General features: G+C 40.8%; 1 protein-coding gene across 1 annotated transcript in view; it reads right to left on the reverse strand.

Annotated features, from left to right (window-relative positions):
• Positions 1 to 23,961, reverse strand: part of LOC139445636 (uncharacterized) — a 71,909-nt gene that overhangs the window by 20,457 nt on the left and 27,491 nt on the right. The window contains exons 7-18 of the mRNA XM_071226813.1: positions 23,220 to 23,350; positions 22,457 to 22,672; positions 21,689 to 21,887; positions 21,361 to 21,433; positions 19,094 to 19,174; positions 17,673 to 18,158; positions 16,553 to 16,648; positions 15,165 to 16,071; positions 9,960 to 10,054; positions 5,726 to 6,170; positions 1,554 to 3,639; positions 34 to 164 (exon numbers count right to left, since the gene is read on the reverse strand). Of these exons, the coding sequence (XP_071082914.1) occupies positions 34 to 164; positions 1,554 to 3,639; positions 5,726 to 6,170; positions 9,960 to 10,054; positions 15,165 to 16,071; positions 16,553 to 16,648; positions 17,673 to 18,158; positions 19,094 to 19,174; positions 21,361 to 21,433; positions 21,689 to 21,887; positions 22,457 to 22,672; positions 23,220 to 23,350 (4,946 nt within the window). The remainder of the gene's footprint in view (positions 1 to 33; positions 165 to 1,553; positions 3,640 to 5,725; positions 6,171 to 9,959; positions 10,055 to 15,164; positions 16,072 to 16,552; positions 16,649 to 17,672; positions 18,159 to 19,093; positions 19,175 to 21,360; positions 21,434 to 21,688; positions 21,888 to 22,456; positions 22,673 to 23,219; positions 23,351 to 23,961) is intronic.

Below are 23,961 nucleotides of genomic sequence, written 5' to 3' on the forward strand. Positions count from 1 at the left end.
CTCTCAGACACATCACTGGGGCTATAAACTTACTTTACTCCAATGTTGAAGGAAGCCATTGGTTTCCTCTTTCCTGTCATCTTGTAGGGGTGGAACTGTCGACTGTGCCTGTCCTCTGTGATCTGAGCCATGTTGAGGTTCCTCACTGGGTGTCGTCCAGGGGGCTGGAATGGCAGGGACAAAGTGACATGGCAGGAAACCTAGAAGATTTGGTTAGAATAGTTCTTCAGCAACCCATTCTTGTCGTAAAAGGCGACTATACTTGTCGTAAGAGGTGACTAGCGGGATCTGGTGGTCAGACTTCCTGACTTGCTTGAAGTAGGTCATTGATCCCAATTGCATGGATTGTGCTCATGATGTCAATTACATGATTGTCTGGATCAGACTTGATTATTTACAGACCGCTGTCATAAAGTTGGAATATTGCTGCGGCGTAAAAAAACAAACCAAACCAAACCAAAACATGGCAGGACTGGCTACCAGAGGCTGTCCAACTTGTCATTAGTTAGTTTGTTGTGTAATGCTACATCCAGCAATATTCCCATGTCCACGTTGTCGGCTCTTATGACAAGCAACAGCTGCTGGCGACGACTCCAACTAGAATCCTCAACTTGTCGAACTAGCAAATGATGTTTCACCAACAGAAATAAGATGGTTTAACATGGCAGCAAATAAATTAGCACCAGACAGCAGTTAATAGAATGAGCATCAATCCCAGCAGTCAGAAGCTGTAACATACGCAACAAGCAGGTTGATAAACTGTCATTGCATGTGACCAAATTAGGGAATATTCCAGCTGTACGACCGTAGCCTGTAAATAATTGCATCTGGATCAGACAACCCAGTGATCAATATTGTGAGCAATGATACACGTTGTCAGGGTAAGCAACCAAGACAGAGCGCCTGTCCACACATTCCATTTAATCGCCTCTTAAGACAAACAGAAGTTGCTGGCGACCTATTCTAACTCAGCTTCCATACTGGGAGAGTGTTTGGTTATCGTGGACCTGCATGTACAAAGAGAGAATGGAGCAGTAGATTGTAGCACAATAACTGTCTTAACTCTTCAACATTGATGTCCAACTCTGTGAATCAACATCAGTGTGTATGCACTCAAACTACACAAACAGACTTGCTAGAACAACCATTCTTTCCACATAATACTCTGCAAGCCAGAACCATCTGTATCAATGGAGATAAAGAAACATAAAAAAGCTACTGTGAACAAACGCATTGGATGAATAGGTTTTTGGGACTACCTGTCTCAATGACATGCCACCAGCAGAACATGTTTCTGGTTCAGTGAATCACTGTGCCCCATTTCATTTTCACAAGCCAATGTTAAAGCTACGACTATTGTAATTCCTATTCATGGAGTTATAACAGTCATAGAGCGAAGAGAATCGTAACTCCTACACTTTAACAGTCTTGACAGGAGGACGATCATTTTATGAAACAATGCCCAGATCAACTGGTAGCAACCATATCAGGATTAGTTTCTGGAGGAGCAAGATTACACTGTATCTGCGACATATTGCCATCACAGTACTTACTCCATCCATGGTATTCTGACTGTTCTTGTCTCCACTGACAGGCCTGTCATCAGTCATCCTCTTGTCACTGTTGCTGCTATTGCTTCTGGAATGATTAACTTTGGCTCGGTTTTCCAATCTTGGATCCCCACTGGGTCGTCTTTCACAGGTGCTTTGTGCTGCCTCATGTCCATCAGTTCTGGCCCTGCTGCTGTTGGCCCTGTCAGTGTTGGACACGGTTGTGACAACTGAACGGAGGTTTACAGAATTTGTTTTAGAACCTTCAACAGAACCATGCCTACTGTGTCTCTCCAATTCTTGTTCTGTTCGACAACCAGCATCAGATTTTTGTGCTTGTCTTGGCTTAACCTCACATACAGACTTGCCAGCTATTTCATTCTGTTTGTCTAGCAGAACCAGAGGCGAATGTGTTTTATTGTCCAAAGATTTCTGTAGATTCCTTACGGCTGTGTTGGGCAATGCTGAATTGCTGCGACAAGAACCTGTATCCAACAGCTTGAAGGCTGGGGATATTCCAACACTTGTGTCCAGTTTCAGTGGCTGCAGTTTGGAGAGCTCCACCATTTCACTACTGTACAAACCAGGTATTTGGGGAAGGCAGGACTGTTTCAGTTTCTCAGCATACTTTTTCTCAAACAACAGTTGTGCTTTTGATTTTGGCTTGCCATCACCAAATTTGGTGGAATAACCAGCTCTTGGTTTAGGGACTTTAGATACCTTATCAGCAATGTCTGACATGCGGCATAGACTCTTATCAGTGAGCTTATCATGCACATTTCTACTGGATTTGGGTTTATCACTGTCGTTTTCCTGCATCCAGCGGCTTTTTCTAGTCTTTTCTCCTGATCTTGATCTAGTCTTGTCAGAAGACTTCTCTTTTGGATCACTATTTGTTTTTTGTCTGTCCCTTTCACTCTTCTTTGAAACGTTGTCAGCCATCTTAGACACCCGTTTCAGTTGTTTCTCTAAGCTACTTTCCCTGGACTGGGAATCAAATTTGGAACTGGATCTTGAACTGCCCGATGATCTGCTGGAATGTCTTGATCGCCCAGACTCATTACTTCTTCCAATAGCATTACTGTGGTTGCGAGCTGTGTCTTTTCCTGAATCCTTACTCCTTTCACTAGTGTTTCTATGGTTACGATCTGTTTCTTTTCCTGATTCCTTACATCTTTCATTACTGTTACTATGATTACGAACTGTCTCTTTTGCCAATTCCTTACTCCTTTCTCTGGTGTTACTATGGATATGATCTGTCTCTTTTCCAGATTCCTTACACCTTTCACTAGTGTTACTATGGTTTCGAACTGTCTCTTTCCCCGATTCCCTACATTTTTCAGTAGTGTTACTATGGTTATGAACTCTCTCTTTCCCCGATTTCCTACATAGTTCACTTGTGTTACTGTGCTTGTGTGATGTTTCTTTTCCCTTGTCTTCAACTGTCGCAGTGGTTCTTCTTTTTGATTTTCCCTGTTTAACGTTGGTCACCCTTGAATCTTTATCCAAATCTTTTGAATGATCCTTTGATTTCTTGCTCTCTGTATTTCCTCCTTTACTGAACTCACCACTCTTAGACCTAGATCTATGTTGCCTGCTTTTCTCTGGTGAGTTTCCTTTGGATGTAGTCAGAGATGGAGATTCATGTTTTTCTTCATCTTTTGTGTGACTTTCATGATTGTCTTTGGTTGGTTTTGCATCTAAGCTACCACTTGAAGTTCTAGAATGTGACGGTGACCTAGATCTACTCGTTGACCTTGACCTAGATATGAACTGCTGTGTTTTATCAGTTGCAGGAGACACCTCAACAGCATCTGTTACAAGCCCCCCTTCCTCTTGTTTTTCAGTAACTTCATCAGATATATTCAGTTCATCACCGACAACAATGTTACGACTATCTTTGATGTTAGCATCTGGATCTGGATTGAGTTGAGGACTGTCCAGCATGTCCTGACTACTGCTGTCTTCCCCTAGCTTGTCACTGGAGTCGGCGGACCTCACATAACGGATGTCCTCTTCCTCTTCTTCTTGGTGCAAGACAGCCATGATGCTTTCTGAAAGACGTGAGCTGGGCACCTCTTGACTCAGCCTGCAACACATACCATACATGAATCTCAGGATTCTGACACTGATTAAGCTGGAAGGGAATGCTTATTGGGATCATATATACTACAAGAAATTTAAGGACCATTCGATTCTTTCATATTATAATAGTTAATCTGTCATATCAATATGAAAGAACTGAGTGGTCCTTAACATTTGTTTTAGTAGTATAGCTTGAATATTGCTGATTGTAGAGCAAACCACAAACAATCTTACGGAACAACTGACCCAACACTTGCGACAATGAATATGGTATCAAAATCAATGGATAAAGGTCCCTCAGAAATGGATGGCTACTTTTTCTCAGAGGTCAATGACATCGGCAATCTGTAGCAATTTCAATTTTCAAGAATTCAAATCATGTGACAAATACATAAAAATACCAACTTGGACACTGAAACATATTCTTGAAAAGGTAGTAGAACAAACACTCTGAAGACCCCACTATGCAAAAACTGCAGAAGCTGTGAAGTCACTGAAGTGCATTGTGACTTGAGTATCTTATTGTGAGGTAACTCTTCCATGTATACTTGCAACATACAATGTATTGCCTCATGTACTGTGTCTCTCCTCCACTTACCCACCCACCATGTATTGTGTCTCTCCTCCACTTACCCATCCACCATGTACTGTGTCTCCTCCACTTACCCACCCACCATGTACTGTGTCTCCTCCACTTACCCACCCACCATGTACTGTGTCTCCCTCCACTTACCCATCCACCATGTACTGTGTCTCTCCTCCACTTACCCACCCACCATGTATTGTGTCTCCCTCCACTTACCCACCCACCATGTACTGTGTCTCCTCCACTTACCCACCCACCATGTACTGTGTCTCCTCCACTTACCCACCCACCATGTACTGTGTCTCCCTCCACTTACCCATCCACCATGTACTGTGTCTCTCCTCCACTTACCCACCCACCATGTACTGTGTCTCTCCTCCACTTACCCACCCACCATGTACTGTGTCTCTCCTCCACTTACCCACCCACCATGTACTGTGTCTCTCCTCCACTTACCCACCCATTATGTACTGTGTCTCTCTTCCACTTACCCACCCACCATGTACTGTGTCTCCTCCACTTACCCATCCACCATGTACTGTGTCTCCTCCACTTACCCACCCACCATGTACTGTGTCTCTCCTCCACTTACCCACCCACCATGTACTGTGTCTCTCCTCCACTTACCCACCCACCATGTACTGTGTCTCTCCTCCACTTACCCACCCACCATGTACTGTGTCTCTCCTCCACTTACCCACCCATTATGTACTGTGTCTCTCTTCCACTTACCCACCCACCATGTACTGTGTCTCCTCCACTTACCCATCCACCATGTACTGTGTCTCCTCCACTTACCCACCCACCATGTACTGTGTCTCTCCTCCACTTACCCACCCACCATGTACTGTGTCTCTCCTCCACTTACCCACCCACCATGTACTGTGTCTCTCCTCCACTTACCCACCCACCATGTACTGTGTCTCCCTCCACTTACCCATCCACCATGTACTGTGTCTCTCCTCCACTTACCCACCCACGATGTACTGTGTCTCCTCCACTTACCCACCCACCATGTACTGTGTCTCTCCTCCACTTACCCACCCACGATGTACTGTGTCTCTCCTCCACTTACCCACCCATTATGTACTGTGTCTCTCTTCCACTTACCCACCCACCATGTACTGTGTCTCCTCCACTTACCCACCCACGATGTACTGTGTCTCTCCTCCACTTACCCACCCATTATGTACTGTGTCTCTCTTCCACTTACCCAACCACCATGTACTGTGTCTCTCCTCCACTTACCCACCCACGATGTACTGTGTCTCTCCTCCACTTACCCACCCATTATGTACTGTGTCTCTCTTCCACTTACCCAACCACCATGTACTGTGTCTCTCCTCCACTTACCCACTATGTACTGTTTCTCTCATCCACTTACCCACCATGTACTGTGTCTCTCCTCCACTTACCCATCCACAATGTACTGTGTCTCTCCTCCACCATGTACTGTGTCTCCTCCACTTACCCACCCACCATGTACTGTGTCTCCTCCACTTACCCATGCAGCATGTACTGTATTGCCTCCAACTTGCCAGGCTTAGGGACAGGAGCAGAATGCTGGTACGTGTTGACAATCTTCACTTCCGTCACATCAGCTGTCACTCGCACATGTCGAGGGGGAGAGAAAAGGGTTGCTGCGGAAAGATTCTGAATAGCAAGATCACTGTTCCTTCTTGACAGAGTCAAGAATCCAGGGGAGGGCGGCACGACAGGAGTCTCACAAGTTTTGGATGATGGTGTTTGTTGTGATTCTGGGCTTGCTAGTGTCTGTGTGTCAGTGACTGGAGAGGTAAAACTAGGCAAAGAATTGGGGGGTGAAGGTGAAGATGTGGATGATGAAGGTGTGTCTGGAGACCCTCCAGACTCGGACCCAGAACTGCTGGGCTTACTCAGGATGTTAGGCAGGTGCTTGCTGTCAATCTCTCTGATGAAGGTTGGCAGGACTGAAATAAAAGTTCAAGATATGAAAACCAACTATGTTTGTGGCCTGACTACAAAAAGTGTATAAGTCTGACGGAAATGTTATAGCTGAGAGACAGTAAGCACTGAAAAGCAGGATGTTAAAATTAGGCTTGTATACAATTCTTCTACTCCACATTATATTGAGAACTGTACCTATTCATGATATTAACATTATATATGTCCTTTTAAGCACAGAGCATTGTTCATATTTGTTATGACGGCACTATTAAAATAAGTAAAAACAACATGTAACTAAGAACCAATATATATATATATATATATATATATATATATATATATATATATATATATATATATATATATATATATATATATATATACATACATATACATATTATGATAGTGCTTTAAAGATGTCAGAAAGTTGAAATAGTGCAATAGTTCTCATATTTACGGTACAGACACAATAAAATAGCTCAATTTTAGAGCTTACACCAATTTTCTGGAACCAATCTATGAATGTTTGTTCAAAACCCATGAAACTAGTTATAACAAAATATTTCTTCAAGACCCTGTAATCAAATATGCATTTATTCAACACTGGCAGTAATCCTGAGGAAGTTGATGCTATGTTGATAGGGAAGTACATATGCAGCATCTGCCTGCTGGAGTGTATTAGGTTGCTACACCAGCTGCAGAATACCTATATATGAAGTTTCAATACATATCTTACCGAGACGAATTTAGGGTGACAAAACTAAAAAAGAATGTCCCAACATTAAAAGGCCAAGACCAACACAAATGTAGAGGGAGAGATACCATTATTGCCCAGAACAAATAAGATGCATGTGGTCCAGGTATGTGCAGTTGATGCTTGCTGTCTACTGCATCTGCCTGATGTCAGATGAAGACACTTCCACAAACATGTGATATCTGATGCTGACAAGGAATAGCCTACTTTCACCTGCAGTAGCTAACTGTGCCTGAAACTTGATCTTCTAGTCAGATTGTTTTCAGCAGGAATATGATTTTCCAAATAGACACTAATTAGGTGAGATACTTTGACCAAAAGTAAGTTTACTAGCATTTACAAGTTTACAGACAAGTGGCAAAGTTGCACGCTGCATAAGTATCAGGTTCTAAACGAATACAACTTTTAGTCAAAACTTGCCTGAATAATGAATAATGCATAAAGAGTTATTGCTAAACAAATTTTGTCCAAGCCCAAAGAACACCTTCCTTAGCATGGAGCAGGTTGACTTGCGCAAGTGCCTTGTATATATTCCCTGCTTCCTAAACACCCATAAAGATAAGAAGATGTGACCCAAATAGCATGTGATCTATTGTGTGACAACAACATTGTCAAAGGCTTTTACAACTTTCATAACTTTCATAGTTAAAGATGAGTTGACAGTACTACCATATACCTATCTAGATTATTTCTCTGTCCTGCTACTTCTCTTCAGATGAGAAGAGGCTAGATGAAGCAAACATATTCTTTTATCAGTTCAAATATCACATGACACAACATACAGAACACAGGGAAGCTGTTTTCATATCCCCACGGAAATACAGACATGTAGCTTAGTATACTGAATGAATTCCCATTACATGTTAAGTCTAAGGGCGATCATTGCGCATTATGGTGGGGTAGCCTAGTGGTTAAAGCATTTGCTCTTCATGCCAAAGACCAGGGTTCGATTCCCGACATGGGTACAATGTCTGAGGGCCATTTCTGGTGTCCCCCGCCGTGATATTGCTGGAACATTGCTAAAAGCGGCGTAAAACCATACTCCCTCACTTTGCATTACGCTTCCTGCCTGCAAGGAGCTTGTTCTAAAATGCATGCTGGGAATGATAGAATACAGAGTCGAAAGCAAGAACACCAAGGTGTATATGTCCTGACAATATCATTTTAAAAATTATTTAAGACAAAGTAACTTATGGCAGCATGTGTTTGAATTAGGAGAAAAAAAATTATTCACAATAACTGAAAAAGCAACGTCAGCATAAATTTGTTCTATCCTCAGATGAGATGGATTGTCATTAACATTTGGGTAAAAATTATCTCCAAATGTCACTTGACTAATAAACCTTTGACCTGCACTTATAGGACACATTTCCTCACAAGATATGGGTTTCATAAAACTCAACCCTGAAAAGTTGGTATTTTCATTCATATCCTCAATAAATTTCAGATTAATTCCTGACCGTTTGTGGGTCAATATTATTATCTAGATTCTACAACATAGGCATGACAAGCAAATAAATATATTTCACCTTGGACAAAAGAAAAGTAAATTTTACATAACTGAAAATAAATTATACATTTTTACTGATAAAGAAAGACACAAAAACAAAAAAGAACATCAAAAGCACATTGACAACAACACGTAAGTACGAACATGAAAAGAATTAAAACACAAAAAAACACTGGGAATTGCCCCAAACTTACCAGGACCAGAAGGTGAAAACAAAACAATAGAAACGTGGCTCAGTGAGGGTTACATAATGCATTGAATTATTCAAATGGCAGTAACTTCAATATTACTACTAACTGACTAACATACACCATGTTCCTTGAATACCAAGTTACTATCAAACAGAAGAAGTTGAAGCACCTCATGGAGTTAATCTATCTCAACCTGTGTTATGCTTTCAATGGTCTGGACAAGTTGGTTTTGGGCAAACTCGGCAGACACCATTGAACAGCTGAATTTATCAGCGGAATTCTTAAACTTGAATTTAATGTAGTTTAAAAAAAGATTAGATTTGTTACTTTTTTCAATAGATGTGAGTTAGTGAAAGTTGTTTAATGCCGTAGTAAGCAATATTTCAGCTATATATCGGGTCGGACTGTAAACACCAGGATTTGTCATACCAACGTGAGCAGGGCAGACAACTACTATCTGCACCCATAATGCATAAAATTCCCAAGCTGTCATCCTTAACAAGACTCCACACATTTTATCACCAGTTTTCTTAGGAATAGAAAGAAGAAGAAATTATCTGGGAAAATTGGTAATTGTATACGGACATAGAATGGCTTCTTAGCCAGTATTGTTGATCTGGCTCTTGGATTTGATCCAAATGCTGTCAACTATCATTTTTCAACTCCAGCACTATAGGTATTTGTGTTGGATCTTTATTTCACATATCAAGGATGAAAAGATGGGAAACACAAACTCGGATACAAATCAAGCAACATGGTGCATGTCAAATTGTAAGAAAAAGTATATCAGTTCAAACTATCTAGATAATATTTCTAAATGCAGCATGCACATTATGCTTCATGCAACAAGAGGCAAACCGTTATTGTCAAGCAGTTAACATGGTTAATATCAACATACAGGGCTGTTATGAACATTAATACACTATAAGGACAGGAATGCAACATCTTTAGGAAAATGAAAACACTAGATTTATCATTACCATATTCAGAAACATAATATCTTAATCATGTCAGCAGATTTCAGTTATAGCAATGATGTGATGATTGTGAAAAAAGCATGATCAGGGCCTGTTGCTCAAAGCGATCTTAGCGGTACGACTATCGTAAGCCTATGTAAAGTATGGAAAGTTACGATCATCTTAACGCTAAGCTCGCCTTGTGGAATGGGGCCCTGCTAAAATTGCTGGTTTGCGTGTCTCTTGCCTAGAAATGAGTCATAAATGTTGATATTCATATAAAATAGGCTATTGGGAACAATGTCCAGAAGTTGAACAACTCCATGCAATGCCATTAGTGTTCCTTAAACAAATGCAACAGCAAACATGTTAAAAAGGAAACAGGTTTTGTAAAAGGGCACCTGTGATGATGGTTGTCGGTGATTTAGTGTTGATGGCCTTTATCCATGACTTTATCTTACTTCGTTTGATTTTCTTGAGAATTGGACTTAAAAAGCTGTTAGAAAAACACTAATTAGTGCACACAAGAGTAGTTAGAACCGGGCACAACGGAACTTCAGTCCATACAGACCTCACAATCATTTTTCATGTTTTCCTTGTTCGTATAGTTTGTCATTTAATGTTAGGCTCGGCAATATACCAGCTATATCACAGTGGCCTATAAATATTGGACCAGATAATCCACAGATTGTTATTGTGAGCAAAGATCAATTTCGTTGCAGTACGATGTCACGATGTCACGGAACCTGATCCATTTAGTCGCCTCTTACGACAAGCATATTTTGCAGATTTTTGTGTTATTAATAATCATATGTACAAGTCCTAGCTGATCTTACTAAATAAAACAAAACAGACTAGACCCTGACTAGTGGCTAATGTCACAGACGGCTGTAAGACTTGAAGGAAGATCACAGACTATGGAAGTTTGGAAGGCAGGTGTAAGCCCATCCAAAAGTTAAGTTGGTCTGTTAATATTCAGGAATGCTCCAAATAGGACGTGCATGTTTGAAACAAAAGCCAATACACAATTTATAAAGAAACAGCCCTCTTTTGGCAAAGACCAAAAAAGATCACATATCTTGAGTACCGGTAAACTTGGTTTATCGAATAATCATATCCCTATTAATAAATATAGATATTTAATTTCTTTCATTTTTTGTGCTTTGTTTATCAAGGTTCACAAAATACTAGAAAGACAAAGCTTTGTGAAATGAATAAGCTTTGCATTTTATATTTTGTAGACCCTATTGCCAGTCTTTTCTTAGAATTTGACTATGTGGGAAAATCGGAATGCCTACCTGCCTGAGGAAGTTGAAAAAGTGAAAGTAGGCAGTGATATTGCCAGCATATTTGTGAACCTTGTTTACCAAATAATTGAATAAGATTTCACATTTGACACTTGAGCAGAGTACACAGTATCATGCATCAGTAGCATCGTCAAGACGGTCAGATTCTCACAATGGCATGTGTCAAGCATTCATGGAGGGAAGTACATCGTAACAAAAGGACAAAATACTTCAACATTTTTTAAACTGATACGTAAAGTAACAGAAATATCTGAACAGGAGGAGCAGTTAACATTTACTGAATTATTGATGGTAAATACATTGTTTTTCAGTTTGTTCATAACTCTTCTATGAATTTTGGCGTTTTTAGATTATGCTTTGAATTGTGTTTGAAGAATGGCTGCAGTTTTCCCCATTTGTTTTTTGCAGATATAATTTTGGAGGTTCTGTCATGTAGTTTGTTTGTTGTTTGACGCTGCAGTCAGCAATATTCCAGCTATATGAGGCGGTCTGTAAATAATCGAGTCTGGACCAGACAATTCAGCGATTGATATCATATGCATCGATCCACGCATTTGGGATATGATGACATGCATCAACCAAGTCAGCGAGCCTGACCAACCGATCCCGTTAGTCGCCTCTTACGACAAGCATAGCCTCCTTTAAAGGCAAGCATGAGTTGCTGAAGACCTATTCTACCCCGGATCTTCACGGAAATTCTTTCATGTGGAAAACAAAGAGTGTATAGTTGAGACAGTTGAAAATTGTGCTTGAACAAATCTTCATTGCAAGTGTCATGTCCTGTCTGGTGAGGCCCTCCATGTTCTGCCATCGGTATAGAGTAGTGCATCACATGGCAGGTTAATCCTACAAATCGCAGTTTTTGTATCCATTAATTTAATGCCTAGGTTCAAATAACATGTTATATTTTCTGTTGGTACACTATCATTGTCCAAACTGAAAGACGCTAGTGGACCTTTGACAGCTTATATTAATCTTCCGGTACTCATTTACATAAGAAACAAGGTGTCCCTTCTGAGAAATAAATTAACCATAAAACTCTCACCATCATAAACTACATATTAAAAGTAGCCTCAATTCTACTCCACTTTGACTTGGTAAATTGGGCAGGTTATTTAAAAAAAGTGGTTGTATTTTTTTTAAAATGACCTCCACTGAACTCCCTTCTTAAATTTTAGTCTAATAATATTGACCATTGTAGACCTGTGTCAGAGAAAGAACAGGATTAGCTGTGTTCCTCCTGGGCATAGCAACAAGGACATTTGAAAACAGAAGACCATCTTGAGGCCAACACTCCAGTGATCTAGAAGGTAGCAGCCAAAATAACAACCCATAAGGGTTAAGATCAGACAAAGCTAGAAAGAAGTTTTAGCAGAGTCGGCTTTGTAAATTTAAATAGTTAAAATACAATGCCGATGGAGCAACAATGTCTTGTTTCCATCACTCGTGTTTCAGCAATTGAAGAATATACCTTTGTCACTGAAACAAAAAGTTTCACTTAAGTTTGTTTCAAAATTGAATAAGACTACCAATTTAAATGTATTGAAGACATTGATAACTATATACTTATTACTGCATTGGCTGCCCTCCTTAAAATCCCACCTTCATAAATTGTCAGGGACAAAAACAGGTTCCAACTCTAAATTGAGGATTTGAGAAAGGGTCTAAAATTAGTAATATTAAAAAATTATATTGGCGTTGCTTAACGCTGCACTCAGCAATGTTCTAGTCATCTGGATGGTGGTCTGTAAATGATAAAGCCTAGACCAGACAATCCAGTATTTGACATCATGAGCATCGATCTACGTAAATGGGATATGATGACATGCATCAACCAGATCAGCGAGCCTGATCACCTGATCCCGTTAGTCGCCTCTTACTACAAGCATAGAGGCCTTTTACGGCAAGCATGGGTTGCTGATGACCTAGTCTAACCTGGATCTTCACAAGTGATCATGATTCAGTTATCTATTGTCTTTCTCTTTCCTAAACCCACGTTCATCCCTACAATGGCATGTGTAGCCAAATGTAAGATAACTGACTGCTTTGAAACTGAACGTTCCTACCATAAATGTTTCTCTTCTTCTATTTAGCTATAATGTGTGGTGGTGGTCATGAAATGAGTAGAAAGGAATTTATTTCTAGCAAGTTCATCGTAATGTTTTAGCAAGTGTATCGTAATGTATCAGTACAGAAAAAAACATATCGTGTACCTATCGTCACATAAAAACTCACGATGTACCGAGGTTTTGTTCCACCTCAAGTGTAAAATATGGTAATGTTTTCAACAAAATCGTCATGTTTGCATCTCTGCAACGATGGAGCCTACAACAAACAATACACAGCTACGACATAACCTTGCATGCTGGTGCTGCAGGGATCTCCTCTGTGCCAGCAGGCTGTATCAGTTTGTGGAACCATGGTGTGTATGCTGCTCACTTTGTCCCAAATCTTAGTTTTGTGTTGCTATATAAATATATTACTGTATCTTCTGATTTCATGTTCCGAACACGGATTATAGTTGAAAAAAAAAGCAGTAGCTGAACACGGGTGGCCCAGTTGTTTAAGGTGCCGCGATTCGCTGTGTAGAGTTGCGTCCCTTGGGCACGCCAGAAGCCTATGATTGTGGGTTCGAATCCCGGTTTGCCCCAATTATGTTTCTAGGTTTGTCAGCACCATACCCATGCTCGTGGGTTTCACCGAAGTGGTAAATGTCTGAAACCTGCATCACTTTGGGCTTTCCTCCAACATTAAGCTGACACGCCACGATATAACTGGAATACTGTTAAAGCGGTGTTAAACCCAACTCACTCACTCACTTTATCTATGGTGAATAGTCAGAATTCATTATTTATGTATAATTATCCTTATGTTATTAATAAATGCAAACAAACACAAAATGACAACTACATCTTCAGGTATTTTATGGATGACTGGATGAATCTGTACTTCATTAGAAATGGTACCAACAGCCATGATGAGCAACATGTCTAAGCTATACTAAACAGGTGAGGGTGCTAAAAGATCTCAATCTATCTTCCAAACAGGAAAACTTCTATATTTTAAAATGGTTAGATTAGCGTCATCCAGAATATACTTAACAGTATGTCAATAAAGAAAACAAATTCTAAATTCAACAAAAAACAATAATGGGAGGGGAAGGAAAGAACAGGGCTCAGTCCACTATGCAATCTTAGTACACAGACATCACTGTTGTATCCAGGCTGGGATATCTTAGCACACAGACATCAATGTTGCACCCAGGAAGGGATATCTTAGCACACAGACATCACTGTTGCACCCAGGAAGGGATATCTTAGCACACAGACATCACTGTTGCACCCATGAAGGGATTTCTTAGCACACAGACATCACTGTTGCACCCAGGAAGGGATATCTTAGCACACAGACATCACTGTTGCACCCAGGAAGGGATATCTTAGCACACAGACATCACTGTTGCATCCAGGCTGGGATATCTTAGCACACAGACATCACTGTTGCACCCATGAAGGGATATCTTAGCACATAGACATCACTGTTGCACCCAGGAAGGGATATCTTAGCACATAGACATCACTGTTGCACCCATGAAGGGATATCTTAGCACACAGACATCACTGTTACACCCAGGAAGAGATATCTTAGCACACAGACATCACTGTTGCATCCACGCTGTGATATCTTAGCACACATACATCACTGTTGCACCCAGGAAGGGATATCTTAGCACACAGACATCAATGTTGCATCCAGGCTGGGATATCTTAGCACACAGACATCACTGTTGCACCCATGAAGGGATATCTTAGCACATAGACATCACTGTTGCACCCATGAAGGGATATCTATCTTAGCACACAGACATCACTGTTGCACCCATGAAGGGATATCTTAGCACATAGACATCACTGTTGCACCCAGGCTGGGATAAGTCTGCAATACTATACCAATGACAATGAAATTATGTATTAAAGACCACAGTTTTCTGCAGTTCGTTTGCAAGAATAGGGGAAGAGAAAATATTCTAAAACTGATAAAGTGTTAATTAGTCATTCTTTAGACAGTCATGTTTCAAGCTTCCCATTAGGAACCTGGACCCTGTTCTGTGATCTACAACAATACTATCAATAATTACAATACTGAAAGCTGTAGGATTATTTCGTGGGGTCTTGGTCAAATGATTGGGGGATGGGATAAGTTAACTAATATTGTTAAGGAAACACTAAGACTGACACCACTTTCACACAATGGAAGTTATATCTCACAAAACTGGCATTCAAATTCCTTAAACCGTACCTTTGATCGGATATCTTGGTCACTTTATCTTTGGTGTTGGTGCCTTTCTTGAGATCTTTCCGTGGAGAAGGGCGTTTGAGGGGTTTCAGTAGTGTGGAATTTAGGAACTCCTTCATGTCATTTGCAGTTGAGAGTTGGTTGGCCATTTTCAAATCTCTTGCCCCATCCGTTGATGATACAGTTGGTTCTTCCTCAGCTTTGCTAGACTTTGACACAGCCTTGCCTGGCTGTACGGTGTCAATGACAACTTTATCAGTGCGATCTTTATCTCCTTTGGGTATATTTCTGGAGCGTTGTAGATTGTTTTCAAGGAAAGTTCTCATGTCTTGAGCACTAGCTACAACATCTACAACTGGAGGCCTCAATGATGGACTGTCATCAAGCCTCTCGTCATCAGACTTGGGCTTCTTTCCATGTTTTCCTGAAGCGTCCGATACTGAGAAATTCTTCACAATAGACTCGACTTCACTTTCAGAAAGTTCAACATCTGAGTGGGAATGCATGTTTGCTGTCCTCTGGCGTCTCATCTCGAACATAGAGTCACTTTTAGAGGATTCCGCCAATTGTGACTCTAATCTTGCCTCAAAAGCCAGATGTGCCTCTTCTTCAGCACAGGTTGATGTTATGGTGGAATCCTGCTCACAGTCGCTACGTTTTTGTCTTGGTTTGTTCTTCATGTCATGTTGCACTTTATTCTGTGAGTCAAAGATTTTCTGCATCTGTGAGAGATTCAGCATGCAGTGGTTTGGCACCTTCTGGACAAAGCCCTCGTCAAAGCCCAAAGGAAGGCTGGTCATCCTAAGTGGGCGTGGCGGGTCATGCATGTCAGGGGTGGAACTGCTTCGCTGTAGGTAAGGTGTGGAGCTAGGGGGCTGGCCACTCAACTGAGGGTACAACAGTTTGGCTTCTGAAAACAAACACCAATAACAACATCTACTATCATGCACCAAGAAGGCAATAACAGATAAAGTATACACATCTTTTTATACACATTCTACTTGATTCTATTGTGACGTACAGAACTAATCTGAAGTGAAGGGGTATTATTTTGATGTAACATCTATGTCATCTACCTCTACCATTAATGCATGTTTTGTTTTATTAACAATCTAGTCTGGACCAAACAACCCAGTGACTGATGTATACAACAATACATGTTGTTGACACTATCAACCAAGTCACTGAGTCTGACCACAGGATCCATGTCGCCTCTTATGACCAGCACAGGTTGCTACGAACCAATTCTAACCTGGAATCCCACTGGTAACATATGAGGTCACTATCTGCTTCATGCAGATTACATGGCAATCTTGCTACAAAATGCATCACGAGTAGCTTCTCAGCATGCTGGCGTTACGACAAGTACAGATTGCATATCAAGACATTACCAGCCACGGGCCCTAGTCTTGTAGCAGGTCCACACTCCCGGGCAGCTACGATGCTGCGCGACAACGGCGACAGACTCGACTTGGCAGACACCAGCACTACAACAAACACACACACAACATCACAAGCAAGAAGCAAAGCCATTCAGGTATGCAGTATTTGATGACACAAAGACATGTTTTCTACTACAGGTAATGAGTAATATTACACAACTGGTATAAACAGTATGTCAGTTCTAAGTGAAATTTGTTGTGGACATTTACCACTTTGTTGAAACAGGTACTTCTTCATATGGATTATAATGTCTAATATTCCCAACTAGCTGATCTTAACATGATTAAGCAACTCTTCATGACAATTGTGGCACCTCAGGATCACGGACACTTGTGCCTTCTTAAAATAAGAAACTAAGGGTTCACATGAAAGGAGCACAAACACAAGCATAGCATCAGTCACAAAGTACCAACTTAAGTTATGTAGACTTAAATTCATGTCACTTGAAAGTGCAGCATGGTAATAGACAACAGAACCCTCTGCTTCAGGTAAACGTGGTTATTCTTTAGATTTTCATTATAAAACTGACCAATGATCATCTCCAAACACACACAAACACTATGACAACACAATCAAGGTAACATTCTATACACAGTCATTCCAACAAACACTATGACAACACAATCAAGGTAACATTCTATACACAGTCATTCCAACAAACACTATGACAACACAATCAAGGTAACATTCTATACACAGTCATTCCAACAAACACTATGACAACACAATCAAGGTAACATTCTATACACAGTCATTCCAACAAACACTATGACAACACAATCAAGGTAACATTCTATACTTGCAACTGTCAACTTTACCAATACAATTCACACGCCATCACAACAACACCAGAACTTGCGGAATGAGAGTTATCTCCCTTACATCAATAGCATGATGACATAAAACAGCAAAACATGCAAATGGAATGCAAAATGTAACTAGACAAGAGGTGGAATACCATATTACTGTTCCTAAGAACTTCTTGCACCTAACTGATTACTGATTGCTGCGTACAGGTATTGCTGTACAAAGGCTAACTGCTCCTCCATTAAATGTTGACTAGCTTACCACTAGGGCTGGCTGGAGAGGGAGGAATCATGTCACATGTCAGCAGTGGCTGGCTGGTCGACTTGTGTCTCTGGCCCGGAGACAGGGCTGGCCATTTCACAGGGCTGCTGGGGTAGGACTGGGGGCTGTGATGGGGTGGTGGGGGTGGTGGAGGGGGAGGTGGAAGGGGTGGTGGCGGTGGTGGTGGAGGTATGCATAGGTTGAATGGAAGTGAAGGTGGAAAGAAGTTGGGGGAGCATGCCTGAGGAGACGGCAGCTGAGATGGTGGTGTGCTTGACCAGGGCTCTGGGGGTAGTGGCGGGGCTGAGGGGGGAGGGGTGAAGAGCGAGGGGCTAGAAGGATGGAGCTGGTTGTTGTTATTGTTGATATTGATCTGCAGAGGTGTCGCAAAGTTTGGTGGTAACATTGCTGATCTGGCAACACATGTGTTGTTATTGCAGGTGGGTAGAGGTGGAGACTGGATTCGAGACTGGTTCATTGTGTAGCCTGAAGGTAGATGGAAGAAAGAAATGCACCAGACTGTATCATGTACACTGCCAATACCAATTGTTGTATCCTTTGACAATGAATTTGTAAACTTCCCAATTCTACTTGGTCAGTCAGAGGTATCAAATCACAATAACCATCTCTGCCAATACCACTTAATCATAATTGTAAAAGGACTATATTCCCGGTGGTGTTTAAAATGTCCTTGAAATACAGTGCAACAAAATGAAACTCAAATAGGCCAAATGTACAGCTACAAGGGCTGAACTTATTTAAAATTGTTGTTACTTTACACTGTACACAATTACACTGACTCAATTTGACAACAGACGAGAAAAAATAGTTTGCTGAGGTTGAGCTTGCCAGCATGATGGTGACCTTTTACACATGACTAGCCCTTTGAGAACTAACTACTGACATATCCAGGCTATTATTGGAATTCTGAAGGTGCGATACAAGACATACGCTATTGGTACAACGGTAATAGAAACTTTGCTTATTTTAGGTTCAGGTCAATAATGCACCTGCTAGTTAACTGTGAGTTATCTCCCTTCAATTGCTGGCAATCTCACCAATGATCACAGATCTGACAAAGACAAACGGTTGTTAATCTGAATAATGAATACCTACAGCCTTCCAGTCACACACAGCACATTATATGATGAGTGAACATTGTATATGCATATGCAGGGATGATAATGGATATTTCCCTTTACAGCTGAAACATCCTTGCAATGGAGCCTGGTCCATAATTTGGGGGTGTTTATGGGGGCAGCAATCAGATTTTAACAAATTTGCGGTCACTAAAATTCGGATGTCTAAGGAAGATTCTCATCCCTGCATATGGGACACAAAGTCAAGGTTGTTTTTATAGCAGACAATTGCAAATAAAAGTATTTGCTATACATGATTACCCTTGACAACAAGAAACTTACGGGGAGATTTGAACTTGCAGGACTGCTTGGACAGAAATATACAGTGCAGAACAATAGGATACTGATGAGGCTTGGTCAAACCTGAAAGTAACAAGTTACAATGCAGTATTTGGTTTGGTTTTGGTTTGGTTTGTTGTTTAATGCCACACTCAGCAATGTTCCAGCTATATGATGGCGGTCCGTAAATAATCAAGTCTGGACCAGACAATCCAGTGATTAATATCATGAGCAAAGATCCACGCAATTGGGATCAATGACATGCATCAACAAAGTCTGCAAGCCTGACCACCCGATCCCGTTAGTCGCCTTTTACGACAAGCATAGTCGCCTTTTACAGCAAGCATGGGTTGCTAAAGACCAATAATGCAGTAAATATCCTCACTCCACATGTCTTGCTAATATAAGGGTAACGCTATTTTTTAGGGCATTATCATTTGCAGAAGCCTGAGGTCTTCCATTAACTGCCCGACGAAGGAGGCCTTTGCAAATGATAATGCCCTGAAAAAGAGCATTACCGTTATTATAGCTAAAATGGATGGAATTTGTTATCAAATAAAAAGAAACAATATCGGTTTTGACACATTTACTGCAATCCACACGAATGCCACTGACCCACTTTTACAAATATGGAAAGTCACTATTGAACATGATGTCACCTATTCTGTGACGTCACCTAACAATGGGCGTGATAATGGCCCGTCATCAAGCAATATGAGGGCATTATCAAGTTACAGTGGCCCGCCCATTTCTCATAACATGCGGGCGGTTTAATGGTAATTCTATCCATTTTAGCTATAATATTACATTTTTGAGATATTCACAGGGCTTGATTTAAGTAACTTGTTTTTATCGAAGTTGAAACATAGATGCATAAATGAGTCTAAATCAGAAAGAAGTCTGATGACTGTGTCATGTCATGAATTACACATAACAAAAGGGTTAGTGATGTAGTATGATCAAAAAAGCTTCGAGGTATGGAGTAGTGTTCATTTGTTTGGTTTGTTGTTTTACGCCGCACTCAGCAATATTCCAGCTATATGACGGCTGTCTGTAAATAATCGAGTCTGGACCAGACAATCCAGTGATTTACATCATGAACATCGATCCACGCAATTGGGTTCGATGACAGGCATCAACCAAGTCAGCGAGCCTGACCACCCGATCCCGTTAGCCGCCTTTTACGACAAGCATAGTTGCCTTTTACGGCAAGTATGGGTTGCTGAAGACCTATTCCACCCCGGATCTTCACGGGTTTGGAGAAGTGTTCAAAGATCGTTGTTGTATGGACATGTAAAGGTGAATCCGACAACAAATTTTGATGTTTTTACAACACACACTTGGTGCATGTAGACATTAATATTAGGATGTATTTTTCAATAGCAGAGTGTACTAGTGCATGTTTTATATAGCTAAATCGAGTCCTGGTTAATAACATGAATACACTTCCTGGTACTGTTTTGGTGCTTAAATGAGCTGGTACATGAGGTCTATTCCTGACTTGAGCACTTCAGTCATATCACAGTGTGTCAGTCTAAAAGTGGCTCTCCCATAGTACAATAGATTTATGACATGACATGACTCAGGTTTCATTTCGAACTGTGTGTATATATTATCTGACAACTGAAGCTTGTTTCAAGGTGTCACTAGTGGTAATCACTGCATGGTTGCTGTAAATGGGGTGAGTTGATGCAATCAGCTGAGAGGAGGGAAAGAAGGGAGAAAATCAAAACCCATTGTCTGTGTGTATTATCAGCATGCTGCTCTTCACAGGTATATGTTTGGGGACGTGAAAAAGATAATGTGAATTAAAATATATGCAAAAAACTATGGTACTCTTGAATAATTATTCTCATTCATTACCTCATATTGGTGATATGAATACACTGTGTATTCATTCCAGCCCTAGTATATATACAAGTTTGTCTTGGCATTTGCAGAGGTTAATATTCCGACCCATGTCTCCAGTTGGTACAAAGTCCCAAAGATTAATTATATTGTCCCCATTTAAAGTTATCATAATAGATAACACCCAGTAATGTCCAAGTCTTGCCAAGATGAATTACCTTTCACTGACAACAGGAACAATACAGAAAAATAATCTTCAACTGACAATACTTACTTGCAATGCTGAAGAAACTTAAGACCATATTTGTCCCAACTTTGAACAAAATATTATTCTTATCCCGAAGCTGCCTGCCTTCAAGCATTCAGTTTAAAGTCCTAGATACATCCTTGACCCACATGGGAATATGAAAACTGGTCCTCACCTAGCTGATATGTGAGAGAGCAATCAGGCATCATCAACAACACTGTGTCCGAGTCGGGTTTTAACACTGCCATCTGAAAGTAGACATTAGACATACCTGCAGGGCTGCTTTTTGGTGACAATTATTACACCATCGTGTCGACACAAAATTCACTGAAATCAATAAGTCAAACCTGTCTTCATTGCCATACTACAGCAATAACAAAGCACTCAAGATATGATTTCAGCCTTACAAGAAGACATATGGCGCTAAGCATTAATTCCAAATCAGCTGACGTTGTCATATCACCATAAAGACAATCACATGCTTCAATGTCCAGTCAACTTACACTGTTGTTCTTTCCCAGATAGTTCATCACTTTCTGGAACTGTGACCTGCTGTCCACCTTAGGTCGAAGTTGACAGACATTGATGTAGTTCCCACGCCAGTACACTTCCCCGTTCTTCCTCAGGCTGCTCAGCTGGCCGAAGTACTTGGTTTGGGCGAGTGGCAAGCTGCACTTCTTAGTCACATTTAGGGTGGTTCCTCTGGAAAATGATTGCAGTACACATAAATGTTTGTCACAAAGAGATATTATTTTGGAAAAAAACAACAAACTTAACGAATGTTGTCACTTGTAAAGAGTAACAATTGGATGCCATCATAACATGAACATCTCATCTTGATCAACAAAAATAACACAAACACCCTTACCAACAATTTTAACTTCATGCTGCACTGTTATTTCACATTACCTAATGGTGGCTTGTAAATAATGGAGTCAGGCAAACCTGTTGTCAATAGCATGAGCAATGATCTGTGCAATCAGGGTATGAATTAGAAGTATGGGCCAGGTAAACCGGTTGTTAATAACATGAGCAATTATCTGTGCAATCAGGGAATGAATTATGACACTCAATCAGTTACTGGAGCTTGATAAAGATACCATCATCTGTACCGAAATGTTGCATTGGAAAAAAGGAAGCTGAAATCCACAAGTCAACTGTGTCTTCATTGATGCTACAGCTTCTAAAATGCCACTTAAATATACCTGGTTGTGTGTAGTTCACTCACATATGATCCAACAAAACATTGTGTCCTGGAGACAGAAACTCACAGTTTGACAGGTTTGATGCATGCCGCTGTAGAGACCATCTCCACTTTGCAGGTAAACAGCCCCTTGACACTGAGCTGCCCGCTCCAAGTGGTGTACTCTTCATCTGCCGACTCCCGGTACGGAGATGAGGCAGATGGAGGCCGCGAAGCAGGACTGATGTAGACAGGGGGGCTTGTCAACTTGGGGCTGAAAACCTTGGGGCTTGATAGCTTGGGGCTTCAATGACAAGAGATTACCGGTACTTTTAGTTTCATATGTTATTATGTAAAGGTTAATGACCAGAATTCGGGAACAGAAATTAGCACTCAAGGTAGAAGCTATTGCATTATCTAAAGGTATATTGAGAATTTCAGACTTCAAGATGTCAGGATAGTTATCATTTGTTGCCACAAGTATGGCTTCCAGAATTCTGACAATTATTGTCAATTAGTTATTATTTGACTATAAAAATACCTGCATAACCGTGCAGAGAAGCTCTAATGAGTGGGTTCACCTGTTTGTTTGCAAATCTGGACTAATGACACACTTCTGTAAACATTTTTTACAATGAGTCGACTGTAAATTACACCACATGTCTATATATGTATATTTCTTGAGTTTTACTTTTATTTTACCTGTATCATGTAGCGTTATGAGCAATCACCTGGTGAATGAAATTTGGCGCTTTATAAATGGACATAGTGTTGTTTAATGGCACAGTAAGCTGTTCCATGTACAGGGGGCAAACAAGACAAGGTAATGAACGAAACGTGTATGAACACACCTGACAACTGGGGCGTCCGCAGGTTTCGTCTTCTTGACATCGTCCTTGTAGTTAAAGGACATGACTGCAAAGGGGCAGATGTGGCGTGGACGCTGCTCTACAGTCAGGTCCCCATACTCATACAGGTACAGCTGGAAACACAACATCAGGTCACTTTACATATTCACCAGTTAAGCCATGTATTTGCGTAAAATGTCACCCTTTATGATCACCAAATTAATTATGCATAGCCTGCAACAAATACACATGTGATAACTCAAAAACCCAATAGTAGTAATTACTCCATGTACCCTTGGCAACCTCCGAACCCGTATTTTTTTACATTTGTATTAACTGATCAAATGCAGGCATCACACATAAACGAGTGAGTATGGTTTTACGCCGCTTTAAGCAATATTGCAGCAATATCACGGCGGGGACGCCAGAAGTGGGCTTCACACGTTGTACCAATGTTGGCAATCGAACCCAGGGCTTTGACTAGACAAGACAAGCGAATGCCTTAACTACCAGGCTACCCCACCACCCCCACACATAAACAAACTCAAATGAGATGAATACTGTACTGCTCATTGTTAAGTATGTGTTGCTGTTATGAGTTTATCTGACATGTTGCACACTTGGGGGAGCACAAAAGCAGATACAAATTAGAAGTCACCTGAAACAGCACTGAAGCAGAATTATTAAGAAAACTGATTACTCAATACTCATAGGTGTAAAAATACCCAAAAGAGTGGAACAATGG

The sequence above is a fragment of the Haliotis cracherodii genome, unplaced genomic scaffold (assembly GCF_022045235.1).
Source record: "Haliotis cracherodii isolate W230 unplaced genomic scaffold, xgHalCrac1.p SCAF_6, whole genome shotgun sequence".
NCBI classification, from domain to species: Eukaryota; Metazoa; Mollusca; class Gastropoda; order Lepetellida; family Haliotidae; genus Haliotis; species Haliotis cracherodii.